The sequence below is a fragment of the Pyrgilauda ruficollis genome, unplaced genomic scaffold (genome assembly GCF_017590135.1).
Source record: "Pyrgilauda ruficollis isolate IOZ18807 unplaced genomic scaffold, ASM1759013v1 scaffold122, whole genome shotgun sequence".
Taxonomy (NCBI): Eukaryota; Metazoa; Chordata; class Aves; order Passeriformes; family Passeridae; genus Pyrgilauda; species Pyrgilauda ruficollis.
The window spans coordinates 149,901-174,176 of record NW_024510544.1 but is presented as its reverse complement, the minus strand read 5'-3'; the positions used below and the strand labels follow the sequence as shown (position 1 = coordinate 174,176).

Genomic DNA, 24,276 nt, shown 5'->3' with positions numbered 1-24,276 from the left:
ACGGATAGGGAATGGGGTACGGGATAGGGGATGGGGTACGGATAGGGAATGGGGTACGGGATAGGGGATGGGGTACGGGCAGGGGATGGGGTACGGGATAGGGAATGGGGTACGGACAGGGGATGGGGTACAGGATGGGGATGAGGTACGGGACAGGGGATGGGGTACAGGTCAGAGGATGAGGATACAGGACAGGGGATGGAGAGTATGAAAGAGGGATCACGGCTTCCTGGGGTACGGGAAGAGGAGATCGAGGACACGGGGCGTGCGGGAGAGGGGGAATCGCTGGCACAGGAAGGGGGGATCAGGGCTGTGCTGGGCACGGGGAGCTGCTGGGGCTGCACCAGACCTCGGCATGGCTGGGGAGAGGGGCTGGGTGTCCTTGTCACATCCCCCTCGGAGCGAGCGATGTGGCTGTCCTGGGCTGGGGATGCACCTCCTGGGCCACACCTGTGTTTGGGACACGTGTCCCCATCGTGGGACCTGTGACCCCACTGTTGTCACCTGTTGCCACTTGTCTCGCAGGTGCTTCCGTCCCTGCTGGCTCTGCTTGGGGCCGGGGGCTGTGCAGTGTTTGGGTTGGGACTAAGGGCAGGGAACTCGCCCTGCTCAGGGTCCCCTGGGTGGCTGGTGGCACATGGGGCTGTCTTTCCTGAAGGCAGCTTTCCTGACGCCTGGAATCTGTGTGCCGTGCCGTGCAGGGAGCCAGATCCAGGGCACGCCCGGCGTGCCGAGGCAGAGCAGGAGGAGGAAGAGCCTGGCCATCGCCTACGAAGCGGGGCAGGGCGGAGGGGCCGAGCCCCGGCGGGCGCGCTGGGAGCCGCAGCTCTGGCGGGAGCAGCTGCAGCGCATCCGCCAGATGAGGAGCAGCAGGGATGCTCCCGTGGATGAGATGGGAGTGCACCGGTGCTACGACAGCAGCGCGCCTCCTGAGGTAACGGCATTCCCACAGGGAACGGCATTCCCACAGGGAGCAGCATCTATGGGTAACAGCATTCCCACAGGGAGCAGCATCTATGGGTAACAGCTTTCCCAAAGGGAACAGCATTCCCACAGGGAGCAGCATTCCCAAAGGGAACAGCATTCCCACAGGGAGCAGCATTCCCACAGGGAATAGCATCCACGGGTAACAGCATCCTGCTGCCAGCTCCAGCAGGCACGGGAAAACGCAGCCTCCCTCACCCTCCTGCTGCCCCTGGATCTGTCGCACTTGGGATGTTTCCAGGACAGAAACTGGATCAGGACTCTGGGCTGGGATTGGTCCCAGAGGATGTGATGAATGTGAAGGGCAGCGCTGCTTTATGGAGCAGGCTGGTAGGGTGTGAAGCCATATTCCTTTTTTTCCTTAAAAATCTCTGTAGGAGTCCAGGGAAAGTATCCAGCAAAGTGGCTGTGAAATGCAGAGGAATGTGGGGAGCACCCAGGGGCAGGCTTGGAGGAGCAGTGGGAGCCACTGGAGTGGGAATGTGGGGATCACAGAATCCCAGAATTGATTGGGTTGGAAGTGACTTTGGAGACCATCTAATTCAACCCCATGGACATGGAGCAGCAGGAGCCTCTGGAGTGGGAATGTGGGGACCATCCAGAGGAGCAGTGGGACGTGCTGGGCTCTGAGGGAGGGCTCTGGAGGACACAGCTGCACAGCCTTGGCACAGGGAATGCTGTCCTTGCTGCTGGATACTGCAGCTGTGGGGCCAGGGGACCACATGGAAATAGCTTCTCTTCCCTGGGGAAGCTGCGTTGTTGCTTCCCACAAGAAGTGGATGTTGTAATAACCTCAGCTCCTCACACCATTTCTTTGTACCCTGACATTATCCTGCTTCCACGCACGCAGGGATTTTTCCTAGTCCACCTGTGGTTTTGTAAACTTTGCAAGAGAGCTGGAGGGAGGATTGTGTCCCATGTTATTCCGGGTCATTTTGGGTTAATTGCATCATCCTACTCACTCTGGTGGGATGGAATCACATTTGGGAAGAAAGAATTGAGAAATAGGAGGTCATGGCCTGGATAAACCCTGCATGGCAGCAGCAGAGGAATTCCTGGGATTTGTCCTTCTCCCAGTCTCTGTCATCCCAGTGGTTCAGATTTGGTTCCCTGAGGAGCTCACTGGAGCCAGACACCCAGTTCCTGCTGAAGCCTAGTGGGAAAGGTTTGGGATTTTCAAAAGCTGCTTCGAGCAGACATTGCATGAAAAATCACTGGGTGTTTGTGCCTGTGTATCCTGTGGCTCTCCTGGGAATGCCCCCCTCAGGAAGGGCTTTGTCCAGCCCTTGTGGCTCAGCACTGGTGTCTTTGGAGCGAGATCCCAGCAGGCAGAGCTGCTCCCTGCCCTCTCACAGGTACTGACAGCTGAGCTTGAAGGTGCTTCTTTCTCCCTTTATTGTGTGGTGTAACTAAAAGGTTACGGATTATTCCCGTTGCAGCCTTCCAGTCTGTTGGAGGCGGATTGGGCAGAAGCGTGGGAGCACACCCTGCACTGAGGGTGGTGCCAGAGCTGCTGGATCCCCCCAGGGTGTCTCAGTGTCCCCTGTGTCCCCAGGTGATGCGCTACCAGGTGCTGCTGGCCCTGATGCTGTCCAGCCAGACCAAGGACCAGGTGACGAGCGCTGCCATGCTGCGCCTGCGCCGGCGCGGCCTCACCGTGGACAGCGTGCTGCAGATGGATGATGAGAGCCTGGGGCACATCATCTACCCCGTGGGCTTCTGGAGGGTGAGTGCAGGATGGCCACACGGACACACAGGAGCCCCCCATGCCTCCCTCTCTGCCCTGGAGTCAGGCTAGAAGCTGGGTTTTACACCAGTGTTGGCGCTTTGTGTTGCCAGCAGGATGAGGTTGTTGGCTGCAGGGCCTGCAGTGTGCAGGGAGGTTGGAGCTCCCAGCTCTGAGCGTTTGGATTTCATGTAGAAGTCAAGGCTCTGTCTCCTCCACAGCTCCCATGTGTGGCCTCACCTATAACACACAGGAATGGTTGGTTTTCTGGACTGTGTGTCTGTTTTCCCTGTGCTGGAGGGCAGCTTGGACTGTGTGCCTTCCCCCTTGGTTTTCCAGAACAAGGTGAAGTACATCAAGCAGACCACGGCCATCCTGAAGCAGAAGTACGGGGGGGACATCCCGAGCACTGTGGAGGAGCTGGTGCAGCTGCCAGGGGTTGGGCCCAAAATGGCCCATTTGGCCATGCACATCGCCTGGGACAGCGTGGCTGGGATAGGTAACCTGGACCCTGCTTCTCCCACCCCTCTCCTGAATCCCAATCCATTCCCCAGGCAGAGGGGAAGCACTGCAGCCCCAGCAGCCTGGTAAGATCCCTCTGGGTCAGCAGCTGCAGAGTATCTGGGTGGGGGAACAACGTGACCCTCAGGGAGCTGTAGGATTTGAGCAGCTGCTGTTTCTCCCCAAATCTGATAGCAGAAATTCCCAAGGGAAGTCACAGCTCTGGGGAGCTGGTGCCAGATGGGGCTGGACCATCACCTACAGGTCCTGGCCTGGGGCCCCTGGGGACAGATGAGTGTTCCAAAAGGATGTGCTGCTTGATGGAAGAGCCCTGGGAAAGCCAGGAGGAGCGAGTGGGCGAGAGCTGGATCCTGCAGCCCCTCTGGTGACCATCAGCTGGACAGGCCGTGGCCCCTGCCCTGCATCCAGCAGCCCTTGGGGTCTGTTGTTCTCCTGCTGTGGGGGAGGGAAGTCCAGAGGCAGCCAAAGCAGCCAAGTGCTTTCCAAATAACTGTGTGCTCCGTTTTGATTTGGGAGGCAAGGCTTAGTCTTCCTGTTTACAGCAATTTCCTGGGTTTTGCCCAATTAGCCCCAGAGACAGGTTTATCACTGCTGATCTAACAATAATACACTTTGCATTCAGAGCTTTTGAGCTCAAAGCACATTATAAACACTGCTTTAAGCCTCCCAAGCCCTCTCTGCTGGTGGGTATTATGAAATGTGTTTTCCATGCGGGCAGAGGAAGGGGCAGAGATCACAATTTGCGTAACTCCAGCTGGAACTCCAGGAGGATGAGAACGTGGAGAGAGAACAGGGGCCAGGCCCTGTGCCTGCTCCATGGAGCTGGGCAGCCTTGGAGAGAGGCTGGCCCAGACTGTGTGAGCCTGGGGAGAGACAGACAGACACCCCAAATGCTTTTGGCTGCAAGCCTGGGAAGAAGATGTTTGTTCTTGGAGTGAGCCTCCCCTCGCTGTGCTCCTGTCCCAGCTGGCTGCTCCTGCTGCCCCGGGGGCAGCCTGGCCCTGGGCTGTCACAGGCAGCTGTGGCTCTGCTCTCTCCCACCTAAACTCTGGGCTCTCCCTCCCCAGCTGTGGACACCCACGTGCACAGGATCTCCAACAGGCTCAAGTGGGTGAAGAAGGAGACCAAGAAGCCCGAGGAGACTCGGGTGGCACTGGAGGAGTGGCTGCCCAGGTGAGCCCTGAGCCCCTGCTGGCTGCAGGAGCCATGTCAGCACAAAGCCCTGCTTGGGGCACTTTCAGGGACTGCATTTTGGCTCCTTCCTCCTTCAGGGTCACAGTTTCCCCTCTGCCAGAGCCACAGCAGCAGCATCTTACCTGTGTGGTGGTTCTGCTGCTGTCAGATGGATCAGTCACCACCAGTGGAGCTCTTGATCCCTGATTTTTGCCTTGCCAAGTTTACCATCACCCAAGCCAGGTGCTTTTCCACAGAGGGCCTTGCTGAGCCCAGTGGCCACAGCAGCATCAGCTGGATCCTGGCCTTCACTGGTGGTTAATGTTCAGTATCAAACACCAGCTGGCACTTACAGAGGGACATCTCTGTGCCTGAGCACAGGCATTGCTCCCCCAGCCCTGCAGGACCAGGAAAGGTTGGGAGGGCTGGGACTCACCTCCAGGAGGAACAGGCACAGGGGGAAAGGGATCCCACTAACACCACAGGCTGTTCCTCACCCCTTCCAAGCAGCTTCATGGCATCAGTGCTGTTTGTCCCCTCACTGCAGGGACCTCTGGAAGGAGATAAACTGGCTCCTGGTGGGCTTTGGGCAGCAGACCTGCCTGCCTGTGAACCCTCGCTGCAGCCAGTGCCTCAACCAAGACATCTGCCCAGCTGCCAAGAGACTCTGAGGGATCACCCAGCCTTGGGAGAGCCACAAAGCTGCTTGGGCTGAGCCCTGCTGCAGCTGGGCCTGGCACAGGGCTGGCAGTGTCACTGCAGGGCACAGGAGCCTGCTGCAGCAGCTCGAGGGAGCAGCCCCTGGCAGTGGCTCAGCTCTGCAGAGGAAAAAGGGGCTTGGAGAGGCAGCAATCCTGCTGGGACAGAGCTGAAGGCTCCAGCCTGGGTGAATGGCTGAGCACGGCCCAGCTGTGCCACACTGAGTCACTGCAGAGAAAAGCTTTGTCCTCAGGGAGCTGCTGCTGCTTGTAAATACTTGTTTAATAAAGGTGGTGAGGGCTTTTTGCACCCACGAGCTTTGCTGGCACTTGTGTGGCACTGGCTGAGGGGAGGAGAACGTGGGTGACCTCAGCAAGGCTGAACCAAGGCAACCTGCCCAGCCCTGCCCTGCCACACAACAGGACAAGAGCTGGGCCAGGGGACATCCAGGGTGGACAGCAGGAGGAATTCCTTCATGGAAAAGGTTGTTGAACACTGGCAGGGGCTGTCCAGGGAGGTGCTGGAGCTGCCATCCCTGGAGGTGTCCAGGGAAGGCCTGGACGTGGCACTCAGTGCTCTGGGGATGGGGCACAGGTTGGACTCGATGATCCTGGAGATCTTTTCCAGCCTCGGTGATCCTGGGACTCTGAGGTGCAGCTGAAGCCTTCCCAAGGCAGGAGCAGAGGAATCACTGCCTGCACCAGTGACCTCTGCTCCTGGCAGCAGGACAGGGGTGGGTGATGCACAGCAGGGCCAGGAGCTGAGCCAGTGCCACTCTGTGTGTGCCACAAGGGTTACAGCAGCCACGGGAGCCAGGCTGTGTCCCCAGGAGCTGACAGAGGCACAGCACCACCCCTGTGTTTTGTTCTTCAAAGAAAGGGCAGTGCTGACTTCATTGTGGAGCTTCAAAGGCGTAATTCCAGCTCGCCTTTAAAGAGGAAGCAGAGTTTACAATGTGCTACAGGGCTGCAGTTCCGCTCTGGGCTCCCTGAGCAGCTGAGGAAGGAGCAGATAAGTGCTGGGTACATGGCAAACCAAGTTTATTACTGACATTACAGTGTACATGGTGGGTTTGCAGTGCTGCTGCCAGCCTTAGACTTTATTGATTTTTCCTTTCCAAGTTAAATGTACAGGAACTGAGTAATTACTACTGAGCTACAACAAGATGTCAGGAATGCAGTAATGCTTCAACCAGGAGCAGTTTCCTTGGACTAACAGATTAAGATTTGCAATCTTACCAACACAGATTTGCACACCTGATTTCTTTTGATCTACATTCAACACTACACAAGGTTTGTTTTTTTTTCCTTTCCCCCCCTCAACTCCAGCAGTCTGGGATGAGAAATGGGGTGTTGACACCAGGTCTGTGCTCTCTGAAGTGCACCAGGGGCTGCTCTGCCCCACAGCCTGGGCACTGCCAGGGTTTGGCCACGCGGGCACGGGAAGCAACGTGCACAGCATGGAAAAGAAGGGCTCCTTCCAAACACAACCCAGAGAGAGAAAACAGTATTTTTGGGGGCCAAAAAGAGAGCAGGTAGCTTGAAGTGGGATGGGAAAGAGGTGTCTTGTTAATGGCAGAGCCCCAAGGGGAGGCAGCCTCTCCACATCCTCCATCACCCCAATGTCCTGTCTCACCACCCACAGCCAAACACCTGCACCAGTTCCTCTCCAAAGTCATTATTTTCGACCTGTTCAGCCCATCAACAATCCTAAAAGATAACTTTCATAAAGAGAACTCATCTCCTTCACCCCTGAGGCTCTCCACACTCTCCTGCCAGCAGCGTAAGGCCACAGGCACCAGCTGGAGCCAAACACCCTGTGCTGAGCCCCAGCCCGCTGCTGAGGAGAGCAGAGGGTGGCATAAGGCACCTTTTAGCTCCACAGTTTGGAAATACCTTAGGAAATCCGTGCAGAGCCATTCCCACGTGCACAGCACACTGCCCAGCCAAGGGCTCCATCCCAGAAGGGCTGGAGTGGGGCAGGGCACAGCCACAGCTCTGTGCTCACCCCTCATCCACGGCCAGCTGATGGCTGGGAGAAGTGGCTTTGTGCCCCCAGTCCCTTCCCACAGCAGGGCTGGGATGGCTGCTGGGGCGTGGGAGGGAGTGGGGAGCCCCAGCCCCTGCCCTGGCAGCTCAGCTCTGCTCCCTGCGAGTGCTGCAGCTCGGCTGAGTCACCTTCACCCACAGCCAGAGGCAGCAACAGAGAACTTCAATGGACTTCATCTGTAGTGCTTCAAAGAGACACTCTGAATGCCCACAGTGGGGCTGTGGAGGAGGCCAGAGGTGCTGCCCACTCCTTCACACCCCTGCCTGCTCCACCTGCAGCCCCAGGGACACCCCATGGCTCCGGAGGATGTCCTTCACACGGTGCCACTCCCGGGCTGGGGACACCAAACCCAGCCCAGGTGGGAGCTGGACAGGCCCCACTCCCCAGTGCTGAGCCTCAGTTAGAGCTGCATGCCTGTGCTCCCTCCTGGAAGCAGATGTTGGCTCATCCCCACTTCCAGGTGTGTCCAAAGGGGTTTTGTAGCATCTCGTGGGTCTCACCTTCGTGCTCCGTGGGGCAGGACTGGCCCTGCTCCTCCTTCCCCTGCCACATCCACGGCTGCAGGTGGGGAGAGCTGTGGCCTTTGGGTCTGGGGTTTGCTTTTAAACCCCACCCTCTCCCCTCTGCAGAGCTGGGGTGAAAAATGGGCTTTTACTGCCTGGGCAGGAGCTGCTGGTGAGGGGGAGGTTCCTAAACTAACTGGAAACACATGGGACTTCATTAAAAAAAACAAAAAAAAACCAACAAAACAAACGTTTTTGCTTCAATAGCAAAGCCAACGAACAATTTCCAGCCACAGTCCATTTTCCCATGGTGGGAGCAGCTAATGCTGGGCACGGGGAGCTGGGGAGGGGGTCCCTGGCACCCCCACCACGAGCTGTGAGATGTTTCCACAGGGGCACAGAGCATCCCACGGGGCTCAGTCTGGGACACCCACAAAGCCAAAACACCCCACATAAAAAGTAAAAAAGAAGTAACAGAAGCCTAAATGCTGCAGGTAAGAAACAAGAGTTAAAACCCTTCCAGTCCTTTCTCATGGGAACGGGGACAGCAGCCAGAGCCAGGCTCGAGAGCAAGCAAGAAAAGGAGCTTTGGTCACATTTTTCTTATGAGAATCGCTGGTGGGTAACAATAATAATAATAATAATAATAACAACAACAATAATAATAAAAAATAAAAATAAAAAGGACTTTAAAATACGCCTCGTAAAAGCAACCAGTGAAGAGCAGAGCACAAAGCATCTCACGTGGACACCGAGGGACAGGGTGTAGGCACCTCAGAAACGTCCGGGCTGGGCGGGAGGGGAGCGGCCAGCGGGGCTCAGAAATTGCTGAAAATCTCCCGTTTCTTGTTCCAGTCCATCTGGGGCGCTCTCTTCTTCACACGCTTGGCCCTCACCTTCTCCTTGGCCTCGGCAGCCGTGGGGCTCAGGCTCAGCCCGCTCTCCTCAAACGGGTCCTTCTTGTCCGTGTCACCGTCCTGGGGGAAGGGACCAAGCTGCCAGCACTGCCACAGCCCTGCCACAGCCCTGCCACAGCCCTCAGGGCATCCCCGAGGCTGGAAACCCCTGGATCACCAGCTGTGCCCCATGCCCACCTCGTCACCAGCCCAGAGCCACAGCCAGGTGTTCCTCTGGGGACTCCAGCACCTCCCCGGGCACCCCCAGTGCCTACAACCCCTGCCAGGAAGGATTTCCTCCACCCTTCACAACAAACAAACGCCCTGGGATGTTTTTTTAGCTCAAAGCCCCTTCCCCGTGCCGTGCCCGTGGTTTCACTGGCAGCAGCACCCGTGTGGCCGTGGAGTTGATTGCAACACCGCGTTTTGAGGGGGTGCTGCTCCTGCCTGAAGCTGGAAGGGGAAAAGCAGGACCACAGGAGGTGCTGCCCAGTCAGGTGTGGGTGAACACACATCTCTGGCTTTAGGGAAACACTGCAGAGCTGTCCTGCTGGCACTGCTGCCCCAGCAGCATGCCCAGCTCTGGGGCAGAGTGCACAGACCCTGCTGATGACCCTGGGCAGGGCTTTCCACCAGCACTGACACAACAGTGCCAGCCTTGCTGGGCTGAACCGAACCAAACTGAGCCACACTGAGCCCAGGAAATCCCCACATCCCGAGGGACTTTGCCTTCTTGCCAGGACAGCCCTGAACAGCCCCAGGCTGTCTCCATGGCAGGAGGGCTCCAGCACAGCCCCTTTTCCAACTTCTCCACCCACTTGTGGTGCAGTGACCCTGCAGCAGCCCAAGGCTGGCTCAGGGGGACAGCACAGGCTCCCCGCAGGGCAGGACACAGCCCGGCTCTCCCAGGGCAGACCAGGACATGCATTATTCAGGGCTCTCAGGGGAAGTGGCAGATTGCAGGCGCTTGGCACAGCTGGTGCCCGAGGGGCTCTGGGTGCCCAGAGAGGCCACCTGAGCACTTGGTGCTGGCACATTGCTGCTCCCAAGTGTCCTGGGGCAGGGGACAGCATGGCAGAGACCCCCCAGGGCACCTGCATGGAGACTTTGCTCTATTTATAGCAGAACCTTGCGCTAAAGAGAAATTTTTGAGCACTTTGCAAATCCCCACTTCTTATTGTAAGAGGAAAAAAACCTGCTAAATCATTAACGCCTGAGAATGCCAGTCTATGCCTTGTGTTGACTTTTGGGTGCCACTTCACCTTGCCCAACAAGTTTTGTCCCTTTCCAGCGCTGAGCCACACCACTTCAGCCTAGCCTGCCACCAAAAACAACTCCTCCCCTCCCTTAAACACTGTGATAAATTCACTGTGCACCAAACGAAAAGAAAAATAATTGGCTTTTTTTAGATTTTAGCCTGTCCTGCTAGCAGCTCTTGAGCCTCACAGCTGTGTTCCTCACAGATCCCCAGCCTTGCTGTGGCTAATTACACCTCAGATCCCAAATTCTGCAGGCATCCCTTCGCCTCCCACACCATCCAAGCAGGAATCACTGCCCAAGGAGCTGAACCCCCACAGTGAAAGGCACGAGAGGAAACCCTGGGTTTTCTTGACTTTTGGTTGCCACTTCACCTTGCCCAACAAGTTTTGTCCCTTTCCAGCGCTGAGCCACACCACTTCAGCCCAGCCTGCCACCAAAAACAACTCCTCCCCTCCCTTAAACACTGTGATAAATTCACTGTGCACCAAACGAAAAGAAAAATAATTGGCTTTTTTTAGATTTTAGCCTGTCCTGCTAGCAGCTCTTGAGCCTCACAGCTGTGTTCCTCACAGATCCCCAGCCTTGCTGTGGCTAATTACACCTCAGATCCCAAATTCTGCAGGCATCCCTTCGCCTCCCACACCATCCAAGCAGGAATCACTGCCCAAGGAGCTGAACCCCTACAGTGCAAGGCACGAGAGGAAACCCTGGGTTTTGTTTGGGTACAAGTGAGCCCAAGCTTGGGAGATAAACTGAAACCTCATCACTACACAGCACTATGGGGCAGGACTGTCCCCACACCAGGGTGCAGAAGGGACAGCAGGTGTTTGTTTGGGGTTTTTACCTCGGATTCCTTCCCAGGGCTCTGCAGGTCGCTGTGAGATGAAGATGTGGATCCTCCGTTCAGCTGGAGCAAAGGAAAACGTCAGTGTGGTCTGTGCCAGGCAGAGTTAAACATAATAAACCCCAGGGCTGGGCTGCTGCAGGGATGGAAAGGAGCCTGGAGGGAGGGGATGCTCCTGCTGAGGGAACCCTGCCCACAGGGAGCTCCTGGGATTCCAGCAGAATTCCCACAGCCCCAGGCAGAGCGTGGTCCCACCCTGCCCCAGCTGGGACACTCCTCCTCTCTCCCTGGCATTAAACGGGGCTGAAACCGCCCTTGTTCAACCCCTAAATTAAAGCTGTAGTGGCACTAATTAAAACCAGGCAGCATTAAAGCTGAGCTGAATGAGCCCTGGGGACCTGAGCAGGCAGGCTCAGCTGGCACAGGGGGGAGCCAGGGCCAGAGCCTGATCCCTCCTGGGCACTGCAGCCCTGAGGCTGCTGCCTCCCCGGGGCAGGTGAGGACTCACCTGGGTCTGTGCAGATCCGTTTGTCATGGGCTGGGGCAGCACACCTGCACACAGAGCACACAGTGAGCACCCTCAGCTGCGACCCCAGCCCTTCCTCCTCCCTGCCCACCCCACCAGCTCCTCCTGTCCCTTCACTCCGTGCTGTTTCCCAGCCCACACAGAAGCCTTTCCCTGTGCCCTTCTAGAACCACATCCCTGCCAGACCCCTGAATTCACTCCACTTCACCCTTTTGATAAGAAGAAAACACCTGCCAGGAGGAGGACAAACTAACCTCCTTCTAGAGCCACTATCCTGCCCTCCCCCCCTTTTTTTTTGACCATTAGTTTTTTTCCATAAGTCCTTTAATCAAAAATCTTAAAAGTCAGCTCAAAAATCTTCATCAAAAGCCCCATCATGGTGTTGTCACAGCAGTGTCTGCCACACGCCCTGCTCTCCAGGCACTCTGGAATTTTTGTTTTGCTCACTTCCAATGATTTACTCTAACAATAGCCCACACAATGGCAAATTTTATGCCTTTAAGCTGCCAGTCACCACGATCAAGTCATCACCCCAAGCATTACTGTGTCTCACTGTCCCAGACTAACAGATGTGTTAACTGGGACAGCATTAATAACTGAATCATGTCAAGCATGGATGCTTTCCCTAGGGACTGACTGGGGGCTGCATCACTGCAGACTGCAGGGATTTCTGGGGCAAAGCAGAAAAATAAACCTAAATCGTGATTTTCAGAGTGTGCTGATACAAAAACCTCTGTGTGGCTTTGGGATGCTTAAATATTTGATTGCAGTGAATGCTGGACTCGTGTTTAGAGTAGGATAAGCTCTGAGCAATGAGCATCAGAAGAGTCAGCTCACACACATGGTTATGTCTCTGCTATCATAAGTAGCTAAATTTTAAATTATTTAAATTAAAAGCTTCAGATGACAAGGAATAGAAAAGTGGGACTGGACTTCAAAAACAGATTAATCATATCCAGGAATACTTAATCTAAAAGCCACTCATTTGGTTAAAGGTTGAGGTGCTCAGGGTGAGCTGCAAGACTTGGGAAGTGTCAGTCTGAGGTCAAAGCAGGTCAGTTCAAGAGGACAATTATGACTTCCTCTCACCCAGCAAACAGCAGAATTTACCAGAGCCCTTTGGCACCGGGCAGGTGCCAGGCAGACCCAACTCCTGCTCCCTGGTGAACGCAGGGCCTGGAGCCCCCAGCCTGCCTGCCCAGAGCTCTGTCCCCTCCTGGAACAAGGGCTCCTTTATGGCAGTGCCAGCAGCCAGCCCCAGCTCCTCCTGGGAGCATCTGACACCCTGTGGCTCCCCAGCAGGGCCTGACCCACTTCTGGGGACAAATCTGCCCATTGACACTCCGGGAATCAGATAAGGAGCAGCTGTGCTGGGAAACAGAGCTGCCCATTGAGCAGGGGACGGGCCAGCCTGGGAGCTGCGTCCCCTCCTGAGCAGGGCAGGCCGGGCAGGGCATGAGCAGCTTTCCTTCCCTGCCAGCTTTCAGCAGCCAGGTGAACATTTCCTGCCCCAGCCACGCCGCGATCAGCCGGCGTGGAGCCCTTCCCTCTGCACAGGGACGCTGCAGGTGCCCACAGGCTCCTTCACGGCAGCAAGGAGCCACCAAGGAATCACGGAATCGTGGAGTGATCGGGGTGGAAGGGACTTTAAAGCTCAGCCAGCCCCACTAGAGCAGCCCCGTCCAAGCTGGCTCTGAGGGCTCCCCCAAACCCTGCCACACCTCACGCCCTCTGTGGCAGCGAGTTCCAGAGTTAACTATTCACCGTGTAAAAGCAACAAAGTGTTTTTTGGCTGGCTGGGGGTGTATTCTGAGTGTGTTCTCACTGTTTATAAATAGCTGGGTGGTGCTCAGGAAACTCCTGAGGGATGAGGCAGGAGGGAAACGTGCCTCGGCCTCGCCCCTGAGATCCGGCGGCGAGTCGCAGGCCTGCCCTGGCAAAGGAAGGGCTCACCTTTGCTGTGCTCCTCCGTGGGGGTCACCCCCAGCTTCTTGAAGTACTCGTCTGTCTCGGGGTCCACCACCAGCAGCCTGGCCTCGCTGTCCCTGGCCTTGATGTGGGACACCACCTCGGAGTGCCGCAGCCCCTCCACGTTCACGCCGTTCACCTGCGGGGACAGGCCGTCACAGCCCACAGCCAGCCCCGAGGGGCTGCTCCTGGCTCCAGACCCCCCTCCTTCCCCAAGGGGGGGCATTTGCCTTTATTTATTCCTGTCGGGATGACAGGAAGGCTGCAGGATTTTTTTGTTCCCCCTCTCCAGCCAAGCACGGCCTCCTAAACCTCCCCAGAGCATCCTCACGCCTCTGGCTGCATCCCAAACACATCCATGGGCAACCACAGAGCCCAGGCTCCCACCAAAACCCTCTGCCTGCCCTCTCTGGTGCTGTGAAGCCCAGCCTTCCCCTGGGATGTGCCCGGGAATCTCGGGCTCCCCGTGGGCACAGTGGGCTGGGTGCACCCCCGTGTCCTGTGGCATCACTGTGCCATCCTCCATCCCCCTGCGAGGGAAACCGGGGGGTTTCTGTGCCCCTGAGGGCGAGCCCCTGTGCCTGGGGCAGGGATTCATCCCTCCCTGCCCTGTGTGAGAGCCAGGACCTCCAGGGAACGTGATCCTGATTGTTCCCAGCCAGGGGACAATGGTGACTCAGGACATTGTTCTGGTGGCAGTGAATCACCCTTTGTCCCACCGGGAAGGGGACAGCCTCAGCATGACCCAGCGCTCCTCCTCATCCAAAGGGACGAGCAGAGCCTGAGCTCCACACCCTGGGATCCCCTCTGCAGGGAGGCAGGCTCCCCTGCTCCTCAGGGCACAGCTGCAAGGGCTGGGATGAGAAGAAACCCCTTCCAGTCACTGCCAGCCTCAGCTGCCAGCTCACAGCCCTGCTCCATCCCTGTCCTGCCACTCCAGCTCACCCCAATCCATGCCCAGGGCTGCTCTCCCCCCACCCCGGCACAAGCCTGGGGGGCATCAAATATTTATCCCAGCCCCAAAGAGCAGGCAGGGAGGGGATCAGGTTTCTGAGCTCAGCAGCTCACCCCGAGCTGCTTTGTGTGTGCCAGGCCGTGGGCCAAGCCCATAAATAAATAACACGACCCCTGGATGTGACACCACCCAGCCAGTGCCACCCGTGCCCCGGCCCCACGCTGCTCCCAGCATTAAACTTTCAGCTGCTGGCAAGAGGCAGCAGCTCCCACTGGCTGGGGAATAATTCTTCATGGGCCTGGAAAGCAGCAGAGTGCTCTGCTCTCGGGATTTTCCCAGCTCACACTCCTCCAGGGGTGCACATCCCATTCCTGCTCTGAGCCGCAGCGAGGGCCACAGCTCGGTCCTTGTGGGGTGGTTTTGGGGTTCACACTCCTGGGGAACAGCCCAAAGAGGGGATATCCATGTGCTCCCACAGGGAAAGGGGTGCTGTGTGTGCCCCTCTGCCCAGACAGGCAGCTCTGGATGGGGGAACTTCTCCAGGAACAACACAACACACAAGCAAAGAGAGGGCAATTCCCAGCCCCAACTTGGGCAAAAAGTGCTGTCCAGCACGTGGCAACCAGCAAGATGCTTCCAAGAACACTTCTCCCCCATCTATCATAATTTTGTGTGTTAAAATCTCGGCAAAGCCTCTTCTCCTATTTTTCCAAGCATTTCCTGGCAGGGCATCAGCTCAGCTGGGCAGCACCAACCTGGCCTTATGCCCACAGTCACCTGCCGAACCCTCCCTGGTGCCAGCCAGAGCCAGCACAGCACCTTGGGGACACGGGTGGCCTTGGCAGTGCTGGGCAATGGCAGGACTCAGTATTCTTGGAGGGCTTTTCCAGCCTAAAAAACCATTCCAAATTTCTACTCTGTAATTCCACCCAGAGCTCCCAAATGCCCCCTTGGCAGGAGAGGAGCGAGCACAGCCAGCCCTGGGACTGAGACAGAGGAACACAGGGGGATCAGCGGGGGAAGGTCACGGGCTGGGGGGTGTCCCAGGTCGCCCAGGGTCCCACCCATGCTGCTGAGCCCCCGTTACCTCCACCAGGCGGTCCTGGGGCCGCAGCCCTGCCCGGGCTGCCGGCGAGTCGGGATCCACGGAGCGGATGAACTGCCCCGGCCGCGACTTCTCGCTGTGCAGGTTGAAGCCGTAGCCATTGGGGCCTTTCTTCAGGTGGCACAGACGTGGGCACAGCTCCTTCTGGCCGTTTAAGTCCTGGTTCATGGAGGAGAGGGTGGGGGAGACAAGGCACGGGGGTTAATTGATGGTTCCCGGGCAGATGTGACCGTAAGCGCAGCCCCGAGGAAGCGCCGTATCTGCCGCCCGTCCTCAGCACGGGGACAGGTTAACAAATGGATTTCCTCTCATTGAGTCTATTTTCGAAACCCAATTGTCCAAAACCACTCCAGAAAAATGAAAACAAAACAAAAAATGCATTTCCTTCAGCAGGAGTGGCTCAGATTAATCCACCCACAGGCTGGGACCCCCCCTGGCAACAGCCCAGCCCCAGCCCCGGGCAGGGAGGAACCAAGGCCCAGCTGTGCCAGGGTTTAACCTGGGATTAACCTCAGGCAGGTATTTAAGGCAGGGCCACTCCCTTGGTCTCGGTGACACCGGCATCACCCGCTGGTGCCACCCCCTCCCAGCGAGGAGGGACTGAGGTGATGGACCTGAACATCCAAGAGCTCCTGGAGTGATGGACCTGAACATCCAAGAGCTCCTGGAATGATGGACCTGAACATCCAAGAGCTCCTGGAATGATGGACCTGAACATCCAAGAGCTCCTGGAATGATGGACCCGGACATCCAAGAGCTCCTGGAATGATGGGCCCAGACATCCAAGAGCTCCCTGCAGCTGGGGAGGCTGAGCTGGGCAGGATGAGCAGCACAGGGGCACGGGAGGAGTTCAGTGCTTCCCCTCATGCCATGGAAAATGCTTTATGGCTCCTTGCGGTGGCCAGCGAGCAACAAATCCTGCTTTTCTCCAGGTCTTCAGGATCCACTACATTCCCTGGGAGGCAGCTCCAGCTCGTGGCACAGCAGCACATCCCTGCAAAAGGCACCTTGGAGATCCAGCGTGTTCATTTTCACCCAGGCTTTAAGGAAGACATCCCCCCTGGATGAGTTTTAACCTTCCCTGAGCAGGAGCACCACTGCTCCCTGCCTGCCCACAGAGAGGATTTGTCTGGGATCACATTCACGGGGAAATCTCTTACAGCCTTTCTCTCCAAATTAAAAATCCAGGCAGTAATTTCCTCCCCCTTCCTCCCTTGGCTGAAAGGCACCATGAAACACCAAACCTCCCAACTCCTTCACCTCCTCAAGGAGGGATTTTACAGAGCAGACAAAGTGGGGACACACAGAGTGATCTACCAGGGATCCCGTGCTGGGGGAGGGAATTTACACAGAATTCCAGATGGGGTGGAAGGGACTTTAAAGATCACCTTGTTCCAGTCCCCTGCCATGGCAGGGACACCTCCCACTGTCCCAGGCTGCTCCCAGCCCTGTCCAGCCTGGCCTGGGACACTGCCAGGGATGCAGGGGCAGCCACAGCTGCTCTGGGCAATTCTGGCTGTGGCTGCAATGCCCAGGGGGGACAGACACGGACCAGGGCTCAGCACCAGCCTGAGCAGCTCAACCCCAGCAGCCAGGAAGAAACAGGGATGCAAAATGACCAGCCTGGACACACAGAATGGCTCAGGTGGGAAGGAACCACCGAGGGTCACCCAAGTCCAATCTCCCTGTTCAGACAGCGTTCCCCAGAGCCCAGCACTCAGGATTGTGCCTTTCCTCTGGCACAGGAGGGGCACCTTAACCACCAAATTCCCCAAAAACTGCTCCCACACAAGGGTCACCTCCAGCAGTGCCCATCACAGGCACGGGGGCACACTCAAAACTCCTCCTGAATTTTACAGATTCACGTATCAAATGAGTTTTTTATTAAAAACCAGCTCGTGGTGCTGACATCTGGTTCTTAGATTGGTTCAAAAAGGGGAAAAACTATTCTATCAGTGCACAGCCCAAGGCAGGACAGGGCTCCAAGCCCCTCCTCTACCTGTTCACACACGGGGCAGCCCTGCAGCCCCATCCCCTCCCTGTGCACGTTTAACCCTGCTGCACTTTTCCCATGGCCCCAGAGCAGCCGGTTCACCCTATCTGCAAACATTTCCAGCCTGCCTGGAGCTCTTCAAGCACTGAGGAAAACAGGAAATGATTCAACTGGCCCAAGAGGGTCGGACTGAGTGACCTTAAAGGACACACGGGGCTCTGTGTGCAGGACAAGGGGAGCGCCTCTGGGGTCACCAAAGTGCAGCTGGGATCACCCAAATCCACCTGGGATCATCTATCTGGGTTTAAAAAGGACCTTTTAAAGCCATTTTCCCCCTGCTCCATCTGTACAGGGTCAGAGCTCCTGCAGCAGTGTGAAAACACAGAGAAATCACTGAGAATCACCCAAAAAATCTGTGCTGGAGGTGCCGTCCCAGCCTGGGGATCCCTTGGGGACACCCTGGCAGGGTCAGTCCCTCCTCCTGCTGATCCCTTGGGATCAGCAGTGAAATCAAATGACTCACTGAACAAACCCCAGAGTTTTGGAGAAGCTTCCCTGCAGGATCCCCTGGCTGGGACCTGCTGGCTTGTGCCACGTCCTGCATGGGCTTGTGCTGCTTCCACTGCACAATCTTGAATTTAAGGCCCTTAACTGGAATGAATCCAAGACATTTATTTTTAAATACATACATATAAAAAAATAATCCCAATTCAGCATCTGTTCTGGGCAGAAATCCTTGGGGAAAACTGCTTATCCTCCAGCAGAGATGATCCAGGGCTTTTGCTGGGCTCTTAAACCTCCCAGCTAACGCAATCCTTGGCTGCTGGAAAAAACAGCTTTTGGAGCTGAGCTCTGCAAAGCCCCTCTCTGGGATGAAGCAGAGCTGACACTCCCCTCGGCCCTGCTCACACCCCCAGGACACGGAGCTGCTGCCTCTCCTGCCAGCTCCACTCTTTATTTTCCCTTTTACCCGTGCCAGCGTTTCCCTGCTTGTGTTCTGGGAAGATATTTCCCCAGCTCCCGGGGGGATCTGGCCTTTGTGAAACCCAAGTTTCCCTGGAAGAGCAGAGTTGTGGGGGCTTCCCAGGATTCTGCCTGCAGCAGGGCTCCGGAGGAGGCTGCAATGCCCCAGAGCCAGCTTGGATCGAGTTACATCCACATGCATGCTGGAAAGCAGCAAAATTCAGCTCGATTTTTTTTTTTTTTTTTGTCTCAACAAGCCAAAAATTGCCCACACACACCAAAAAAAAAATCTGCAAAATGTATTTTTTTTTTCCCCTCACCAGGAATCCAGGCACTTCCAGTGAACACTGATTTTTTATGAGCTGGATTAAGCAGGCACACTCCATCCCTGTCTGTGCAGGTAAATGCTGCACTCACACCCAGCCCTGGAGCTGCAGCTTGGGGCAAAGCAGCTGCATTTTTCCAAGGAAAAGGTTTCGGAAGCCCAGCTCAAGCTGGTCCATTTAAAAATGCACAAACAAGACATTAAATAACAATGAAATGCTTTCAGTAAAATAAAAAAAAACTGATTGGGTGTTGCCAGTTCTCACAATCTCATGGCAACTCTTTGCAGCATCTGATTTTTTATTTCCCTTAGAGTTTCCAGCGCTGCTGATGGGAACTGGGGTCCCTCAGGGACACCCCCTGGCTCAGGGGTCACCTGGGGTCACCCTGGCTCTTCCAGAGCCAAGCCCCAGCTCCTGGGGCTCCCCAGAGGTGCCCCATGGCCCATGGGTGCCCCAGCCCTGGCTCAGTGCCACCTGAGCAGGTCCCTGCAGTGACCAGGGCTGCTCCCATCTCGGGGCTGGTGTCACAAATGTCACAAATGTCACCAGCTCTGATTAACCAGGGCTTTCCACACCATTAATTAGCACGTGGCAGCCTCTGGGAAAGCAGAACCCACTCCCAGAAGCACCAAAAGGAGCCAAACTCCCCTCCTGGGTTTTGAGGGGCAGCAGAGCAGCCCCCAAGCTCTGTTACCCAGCCAAACCCAAAGCTCAATGCCACCAGTGCCACCAGCTCCTGCTGCCACTGCTGACCCAGCCCAGGACGGGGTGTCCCCTGCTCCCCACAGCCCGCTGTCACCACTGTCCCAAAGGACTCACAAAACCAAGCTGCACCTTCACAGCACCCCCCCCGACCCTGAGCAGGGACAGGGACAAAAAGGGCACATCAGAACCAGCCCAGAAAGCTGCAGGAGCACCCAAGGGCTCTCCACACCCATGGCCTCTCTCTCCACACCGGAGGCCAGGTGCCAGGACTGTCCCCAGCCCCTCTGCCCCACAAACTCCTGCCCACAATGGGCTAAAATGCCTTGAAAGCCACTTAGGGCTTTGTCCAGGAATAAAAAAAAATATTCCACACCAGTGCCAGCGTGGACATCAGCTCCCCTGGGTCCTGAGGAGAGGAGGAGGAGGGAGAGGAGGAAGAGGAGGACACAGACACACACACAGAGCTACTCTAGAGGCCAGGCTGGTACCATCCCCTGGATCCCGGTGGCTCCTGCAGTGCCTCGGCCACGATGTCACCCCAAACCTCCTCCCAGCTGATGGGACACTCTGGGCCAGGCTGGGAGGGCAGGGTGGCCCTGGGGGTGTCCCACGGTGGCAGCAGCAGCAGCAGCTCCAGCCCTGCTCGTGCTCCAGCGGGGATTTGCTGGAACTCCACCGAGCTCATCTCCGGGGTGTGCCCCCCTTAATCACCGGGATCAGGGCTCTAATCGGCTCAGTCCTGCCTGGGACCACCTCTCCCTGCTGCCAGCACCAGCCTGGCCCCCGTGCCCATCCCCAGGGCTCTGCCACCAGGCTCCAGTCATCCCTGCTGGGAATGGCAGCACCTGGATGCACTCCAGGAGCACCCAGGACAGGTCAGACCTTTCCATCCCTGCTTGGCAGGGCTGGAGAAAACCCAGGCAGGAGCATTCCTACCTAATTTACATTGTTGACATACTTTCAGTCAGCAGCCATGGTGTTTCCTCTCCTTTTCCTGTGGTTTTGGTCAGAAAATGGCTCCTTTGCTCCCTCCAAAACAAACCTCAGCTGCAGAACCCAGCAGGGCTGGGGGACACCGGGCTCCTGCCCTGCCCTGGGGACACCTGGGGACACGGAGATGTCCTGGGGGGACAGAGAACACTGCTCAGAGCCCTGGTGTCCATTCCCACTGTCTCAGCTCCAGCTGGGAGCTCTCCACCCCCTGCACTTTGGGCTCTGCAGCACTGAGGGATGCAGGGCAGGGCATGCACGGCCAACTTCGGGGCTGTGGGGCACAAATTCAGGATCCTGACCCCAATCCAACCCCCAGCAGGCACAGGAGAGAGAGAGGGGTGACACTGGGAGCCTGGAAAGAGCCAAGGAAGGGGAGAACCCACGGCAGGAAAAGAGCCCAGGGCACCACCAGAACAAGGGACCCATTTACAGCCCCTGTCAGGGCACCCTCCCTTGGCAGGACTGGTTAGACTGGGAGCTGAGCCGAGCCTCGGGCCAGCTTTAATTGCCACTATTATCACCACGGTCCTGCTGGAAGCTCCAAGGCTGCTGCCTGTGCACGGATTTAGGGACGTGCTCCACTTTAAGCAGATTTTTGTCACCGCTCTGGGAAGGGGAGGGGTGAAACCCCACGGTGTTCCTCAGTGCAAAGATGAGGAAAGCTGGAGAAGCAGGAGCCTCGGTGCTGCCAGCAGTGCCCACAGCCCTTGCCATGGGAAGCAGGAGGCTTTGGGATGGTGCCACGGCTGGAGCAGGAGTGCTGCCTCCATTCTCCTGCTGCCCAGCAGGGCTGGGCTCCCTCCCTTCCCCTTCCCCCAGGAATGACTCAAGTTCTCCCATTAAAGCAGCACCACAAAGGGACTATTGCAGCCCTGCATCCCCCAGGGCCAGGGCCCCTCGGTGACACTTGGAGAGGGGACAGCAAACCCCAAAGGAGCCTCAAAGCCACCCGGAGAGCAGGGCTGAGGCTGGGGGAGGCAGAGCACCCCGGCTCTGCACGGTGGGGAGAGGACACAGCAGCTCTCCCCCATGCCCAGGGCTGCCAAAGCACAGCCAGGGTGCTCCTGGGGCTTCCCAAAGCCTGGATGGTCCTCAGGTCCAGGCTGGGATGCTGCAGCCCCCCACACACTGCTGGGAGGGCTGGGGGCTCATCCATCCCTCCTGTCCTGCTGGGAGGGCTGGGGGCTCACCCATCCCCGCTGGGAGGGCTGGGGGCTCATTGCATCCCTCCATCCCTGCCTCCATCCCTGCTGGGAGAGTTCAGGGCTCATTCCACCCTTGCTGGGAGAGCTCCGGGCTCATTCCATCCCTCCTGTCCTGCTGGGAGGGCTGGGGGCTCATTGCATCCCTGCTGGGAGGGCTCAGGGCTCATTCCATCCCTCCCCCCCTCCCTGCTGGCCGCACACACACGTCTCCCCCAGCCCCATCCCCCGGCTGGAGTCAGTCAGAGCCCGGCTCAAACTCCAGATGTTGGTGAAATGCTATAAATAACAGAGGGGGAGGGGAGACGGGGCTGGTGGGACGCCAGGCCCACCAAACACAAGCAGATGTTCCTCCCCTTCCTGCAGGGCCAGAGCTGGGACTGGGCAGGAAGGTGGCGGCTCCAGCATCCAGAGACACCCCCAGGCAGAGGTTTGCACCAGCCAGGAATGAATCCTTGGGCAGGAGCAGAAAATGGGAATGAATCCTTGGGCAGGAGCAGAAAATGGGAATAATTCCTTGGGCAGGAGCAGCAAATGGGAATAGATCCCTGGGCAGGAGCAGCAAACAGGAATAAACCCCTGGGCAGGAGCAGCAAACAACTGCTCCCATTTTCAGGCAGCCAGAGCTGTAATTACCACCCACCCTGTTCCCAGGAGGTGTTTCAGCTCTGACACCAATGGTCAGAAGAGGAAAACCTCCCATCACTGCCCCAGCACAGGCCTGGCAGCCCAGGGCCACTCGGGAATGCTCCTTCTTCCCAACACTTCCCACACTCACACTCAGCAGGACAAAGTTCCAGGAGCTCCCAGGGACTGCCCGTGGCCACCTCTACCCCGCAGAAAAGGAGGAGCTCAAACGTGGCTGAGCTGCCACCAAAAAGCTTCTGGCAGAGCCTGTGATCACCCTAAAATCAGCAGGGTATCCCCAGGAGGAGAGCTGCAGGCTGCTGATGGTGACTGCACAAACTGTGCCTGCCCTGTGTCACAGCCCTGTGTCCCCACCCTGTGTCACAGCCCTGTGTCCCCAGCAGGCCCTCACCTGCTGCCCCAGCACTGGGCTGTTGTAGCTTACTGAAATCTCCTGCATTATTCAAATTACTGCCATTATTTCAATGGTTCCAGCTGATTTGAGTGACAGAAACATTAAAAAAACAGGTATTTCTTTTCAGGGCAGCAGACACCGAGCTTTGTGCTGTTCCCCCAGCATCCTCCTGCCAACCTGGGGGGCTGCACCAGCGCACACCCAGTGCCCTCTGGATGCATCCCTTCCTCCCTTCCTCCCTCTGGATGCATCCCTTCCTCCCTCCCTCCCTCTGGATGCATCCCAGGCTTTCTGTGCCAGCAGGCAGCACCAAGGCAGCGGGTGAGGATGGCAGAGAGTGACTCCAATTAGCAATGGAACACGTCCAGCCACGGCTCCTCAGCAGGATCCACGGCCAAGCTGCAGCTGATAGGGTAATTTGGGTATTCCTGGGATTTCTCTGGTGGCAATCCTTGGGAGGAGGAGGAGGAGGAGGAGGAGGAGGAGGATCAGCCATGCCATGGAAAGCCCAGGCTCGCAGCATGGCTCCCTGCATGGAGGGGAAGGATGATGCCCACAGTGGGCACCACACCTCAGCAGGGTCCTGCTGGCCCCAAGGACACTTTCCCTGAGCCCTGCAGCCCTCCTGGGCACAGTGGGGGTCACTGGTGCCAGGGGGGTGCAAAAGTCACCACAAAAGGTTCATGAGGCCCTTCACCATGCCATGGCAGCAGAGCAGCAGCAAGAAGAGGTTTGCACTTCCCTGTGCCCTCCCCCCCAGTGTGCAGCTCACCCCAAGCCTGCTCCTTGCCAGGAGCTGTGGGATGCAGAGCTGTGCCCCAGGCACAGCCAGGGGGCTGGGAGCCCTTCTGATGCCAAGGAAGTGCCAGGCAGCAGAAAACAGGATGTGGAAGGTGGGGAGGTGCAGCCCACGGTGGCAGCACTGCCAGGCTGCGGGATGGCACCACTCCCACTCCAGCACTGTGGAAAAGCACTTCCCTCACAGCCCCCAGCAGGGCTTCACTTCAGGAAACCTGCTGCCAAAGAAATCCCAGCTCAACCTCCCCCAGGGGTAAGCCTGGATTTGCCCCTCTCCAACATCCCCTCGGCATTAGGGAAATCCCTGAGCACAAAGGGGCCTCTCTTTGGGGCTGCAGGGCCACGTCCTGCCTGGCACCCCGTGTCCCCAGCGGGGACAGGCACACTGAGGGTCCCTGGTGTGGGGACACAGGGCGCAGCTGATCCCCCAGCAGGGATGGAGCTGTCCCACGTTCCCTGGCAGCCCCGCAGCTGGGGAGTTTCTCAGCCACAAGCTGTGGGAAGCAGCGATTTTTCCCCTCTGGAGCAGACTCAGGCAGCAAAGCACCCACGCTCTGCCTGGGCAGGGCTGGAGCCAGCAGCAGCAGCAGCAGCAGCTTGGCTGGAGCAGGGAGAGGGAGGGAGGGAGGATGGAGCAGACAGAAAGCGCCACGTGCACGTGTTTTCATGGAGAGAGACAACTTTTCCAGCAGGCTCTGCCAAGGGAGCACGCAGCCAGGGTACCAGAGAGCTCCTCTGCTCCACAGGGATCAGCTCCAGGGTGATGAGGGGCAGAAACGTGGGTTGGGGTTTGTCCAAGAGGAGAAAGATGGAATCTCCATTCTGGATTGAAAGGGATCTCAGCAGATCCACGGGGATCTGTTTTCTGCTGGGTGGGAGGGAAAAGAGCATCGGTCAGTGAGCAGAGCTCGAGGTGCTGGAGCAGGGGAAAAACTCCTTCCCACGCTCACCATGAGCCCCAGGCCAGAGCAGGGATTGCTCTGGACCATGGGAAGGCAGAGAGGGAGATGCTGAGAATAAACTCCCCCCATCCGGAAGTGCTCC

The 24,276-nt window shown here is 57.4% G+C and overlaps 2 protein-coding genes across 5 annotated transcripts in view; one reads left to right on the top strand and one right to left on the bottom strand.

Moving 5' to 3' along the window:
- The first annotated feature begins 273 nt into the window (after positions 1 to 273).
- On the top strand, positions 274 to 5,417 carry NTHL1 (nth like DNA glycosylase 1). 3 transcript variants are annotated; one of them, XM_041490294.1, is made up of 6 exons: positions 274 to 525; positions 702 to 934; positions 2,540 to 2,710; positions 3,050 to 3,209; positions 4,300 to 4,405; positions 4,953 to 5,417. In XM_041490294.1, exons 2-6 carry the CDS (start codon positions 860 to 862, stop codon positions 5,074 to 5,076), a joined length of 636 nt encoding a protein of 211 aa, XP_041346228.1. In that variant the 5' UTR covers positions 274 to 525; positions 702 to 859; the 3' UTR covers positions 5,077 to 5,417. The 3 variants fall into 3 exon arrangements, with proteins under 3 accessions (XP_041346228.1, XP_041346227.1, XP_041346226.1); XM_041490292.1 differs by lacking the exon at positions 274 to 525 and having other exon boundaries at positions 598 to 934; XM_041490293.1 differs by lacking the exons at positions 274 to 525; positions 4,300 to 4,405; positions 4,953 to 5,417 and adding an exon at positions 3,476 to 4,293 and having other exon boundaries at positions 585 to 934.
- Positions 5,418 to 6,127: 710 nt separating this feature from the next.
- SLC9A3R2 (SLC9A3 regulator 2) overlaps positions 6,128 to 24,276 on the bottom strand; it is a 32,121-nt gene continuing 13,972 nt past the window's right edge. For both annotated transcript variants that reach the window (XM_041490290.1, XM_041490291.1), the window contains exons 3-7: positions 15,193 to 15,369; positions 13,136 to 13,289; positions 11,165 to 11,208; positions 10,657 to 10,719; positions 6,128 to 8,633 (exon numbers count right to left, since the gene is read on the bottom strand). In XM_041490290.1, coding sequence (XP_041346224.1) covers positions 8,475 to 8,633; positions 10,657 to 10,719; positions 11,165 to 11,208; positions 13,136 to 13,289; positions 15,193 to 15,369 — 597 coding nt within the window. In that variant the 3' untranslated portion in view covers positions 6,128 to 8,474. The remainder of the gene's footprint in view (positions 8,634 to 10,656; positions 10,720 to 11,164; positions 11,209 to 13,135; positions 13,290 to 15,192; positions 15,370 to 24,276) is intronic.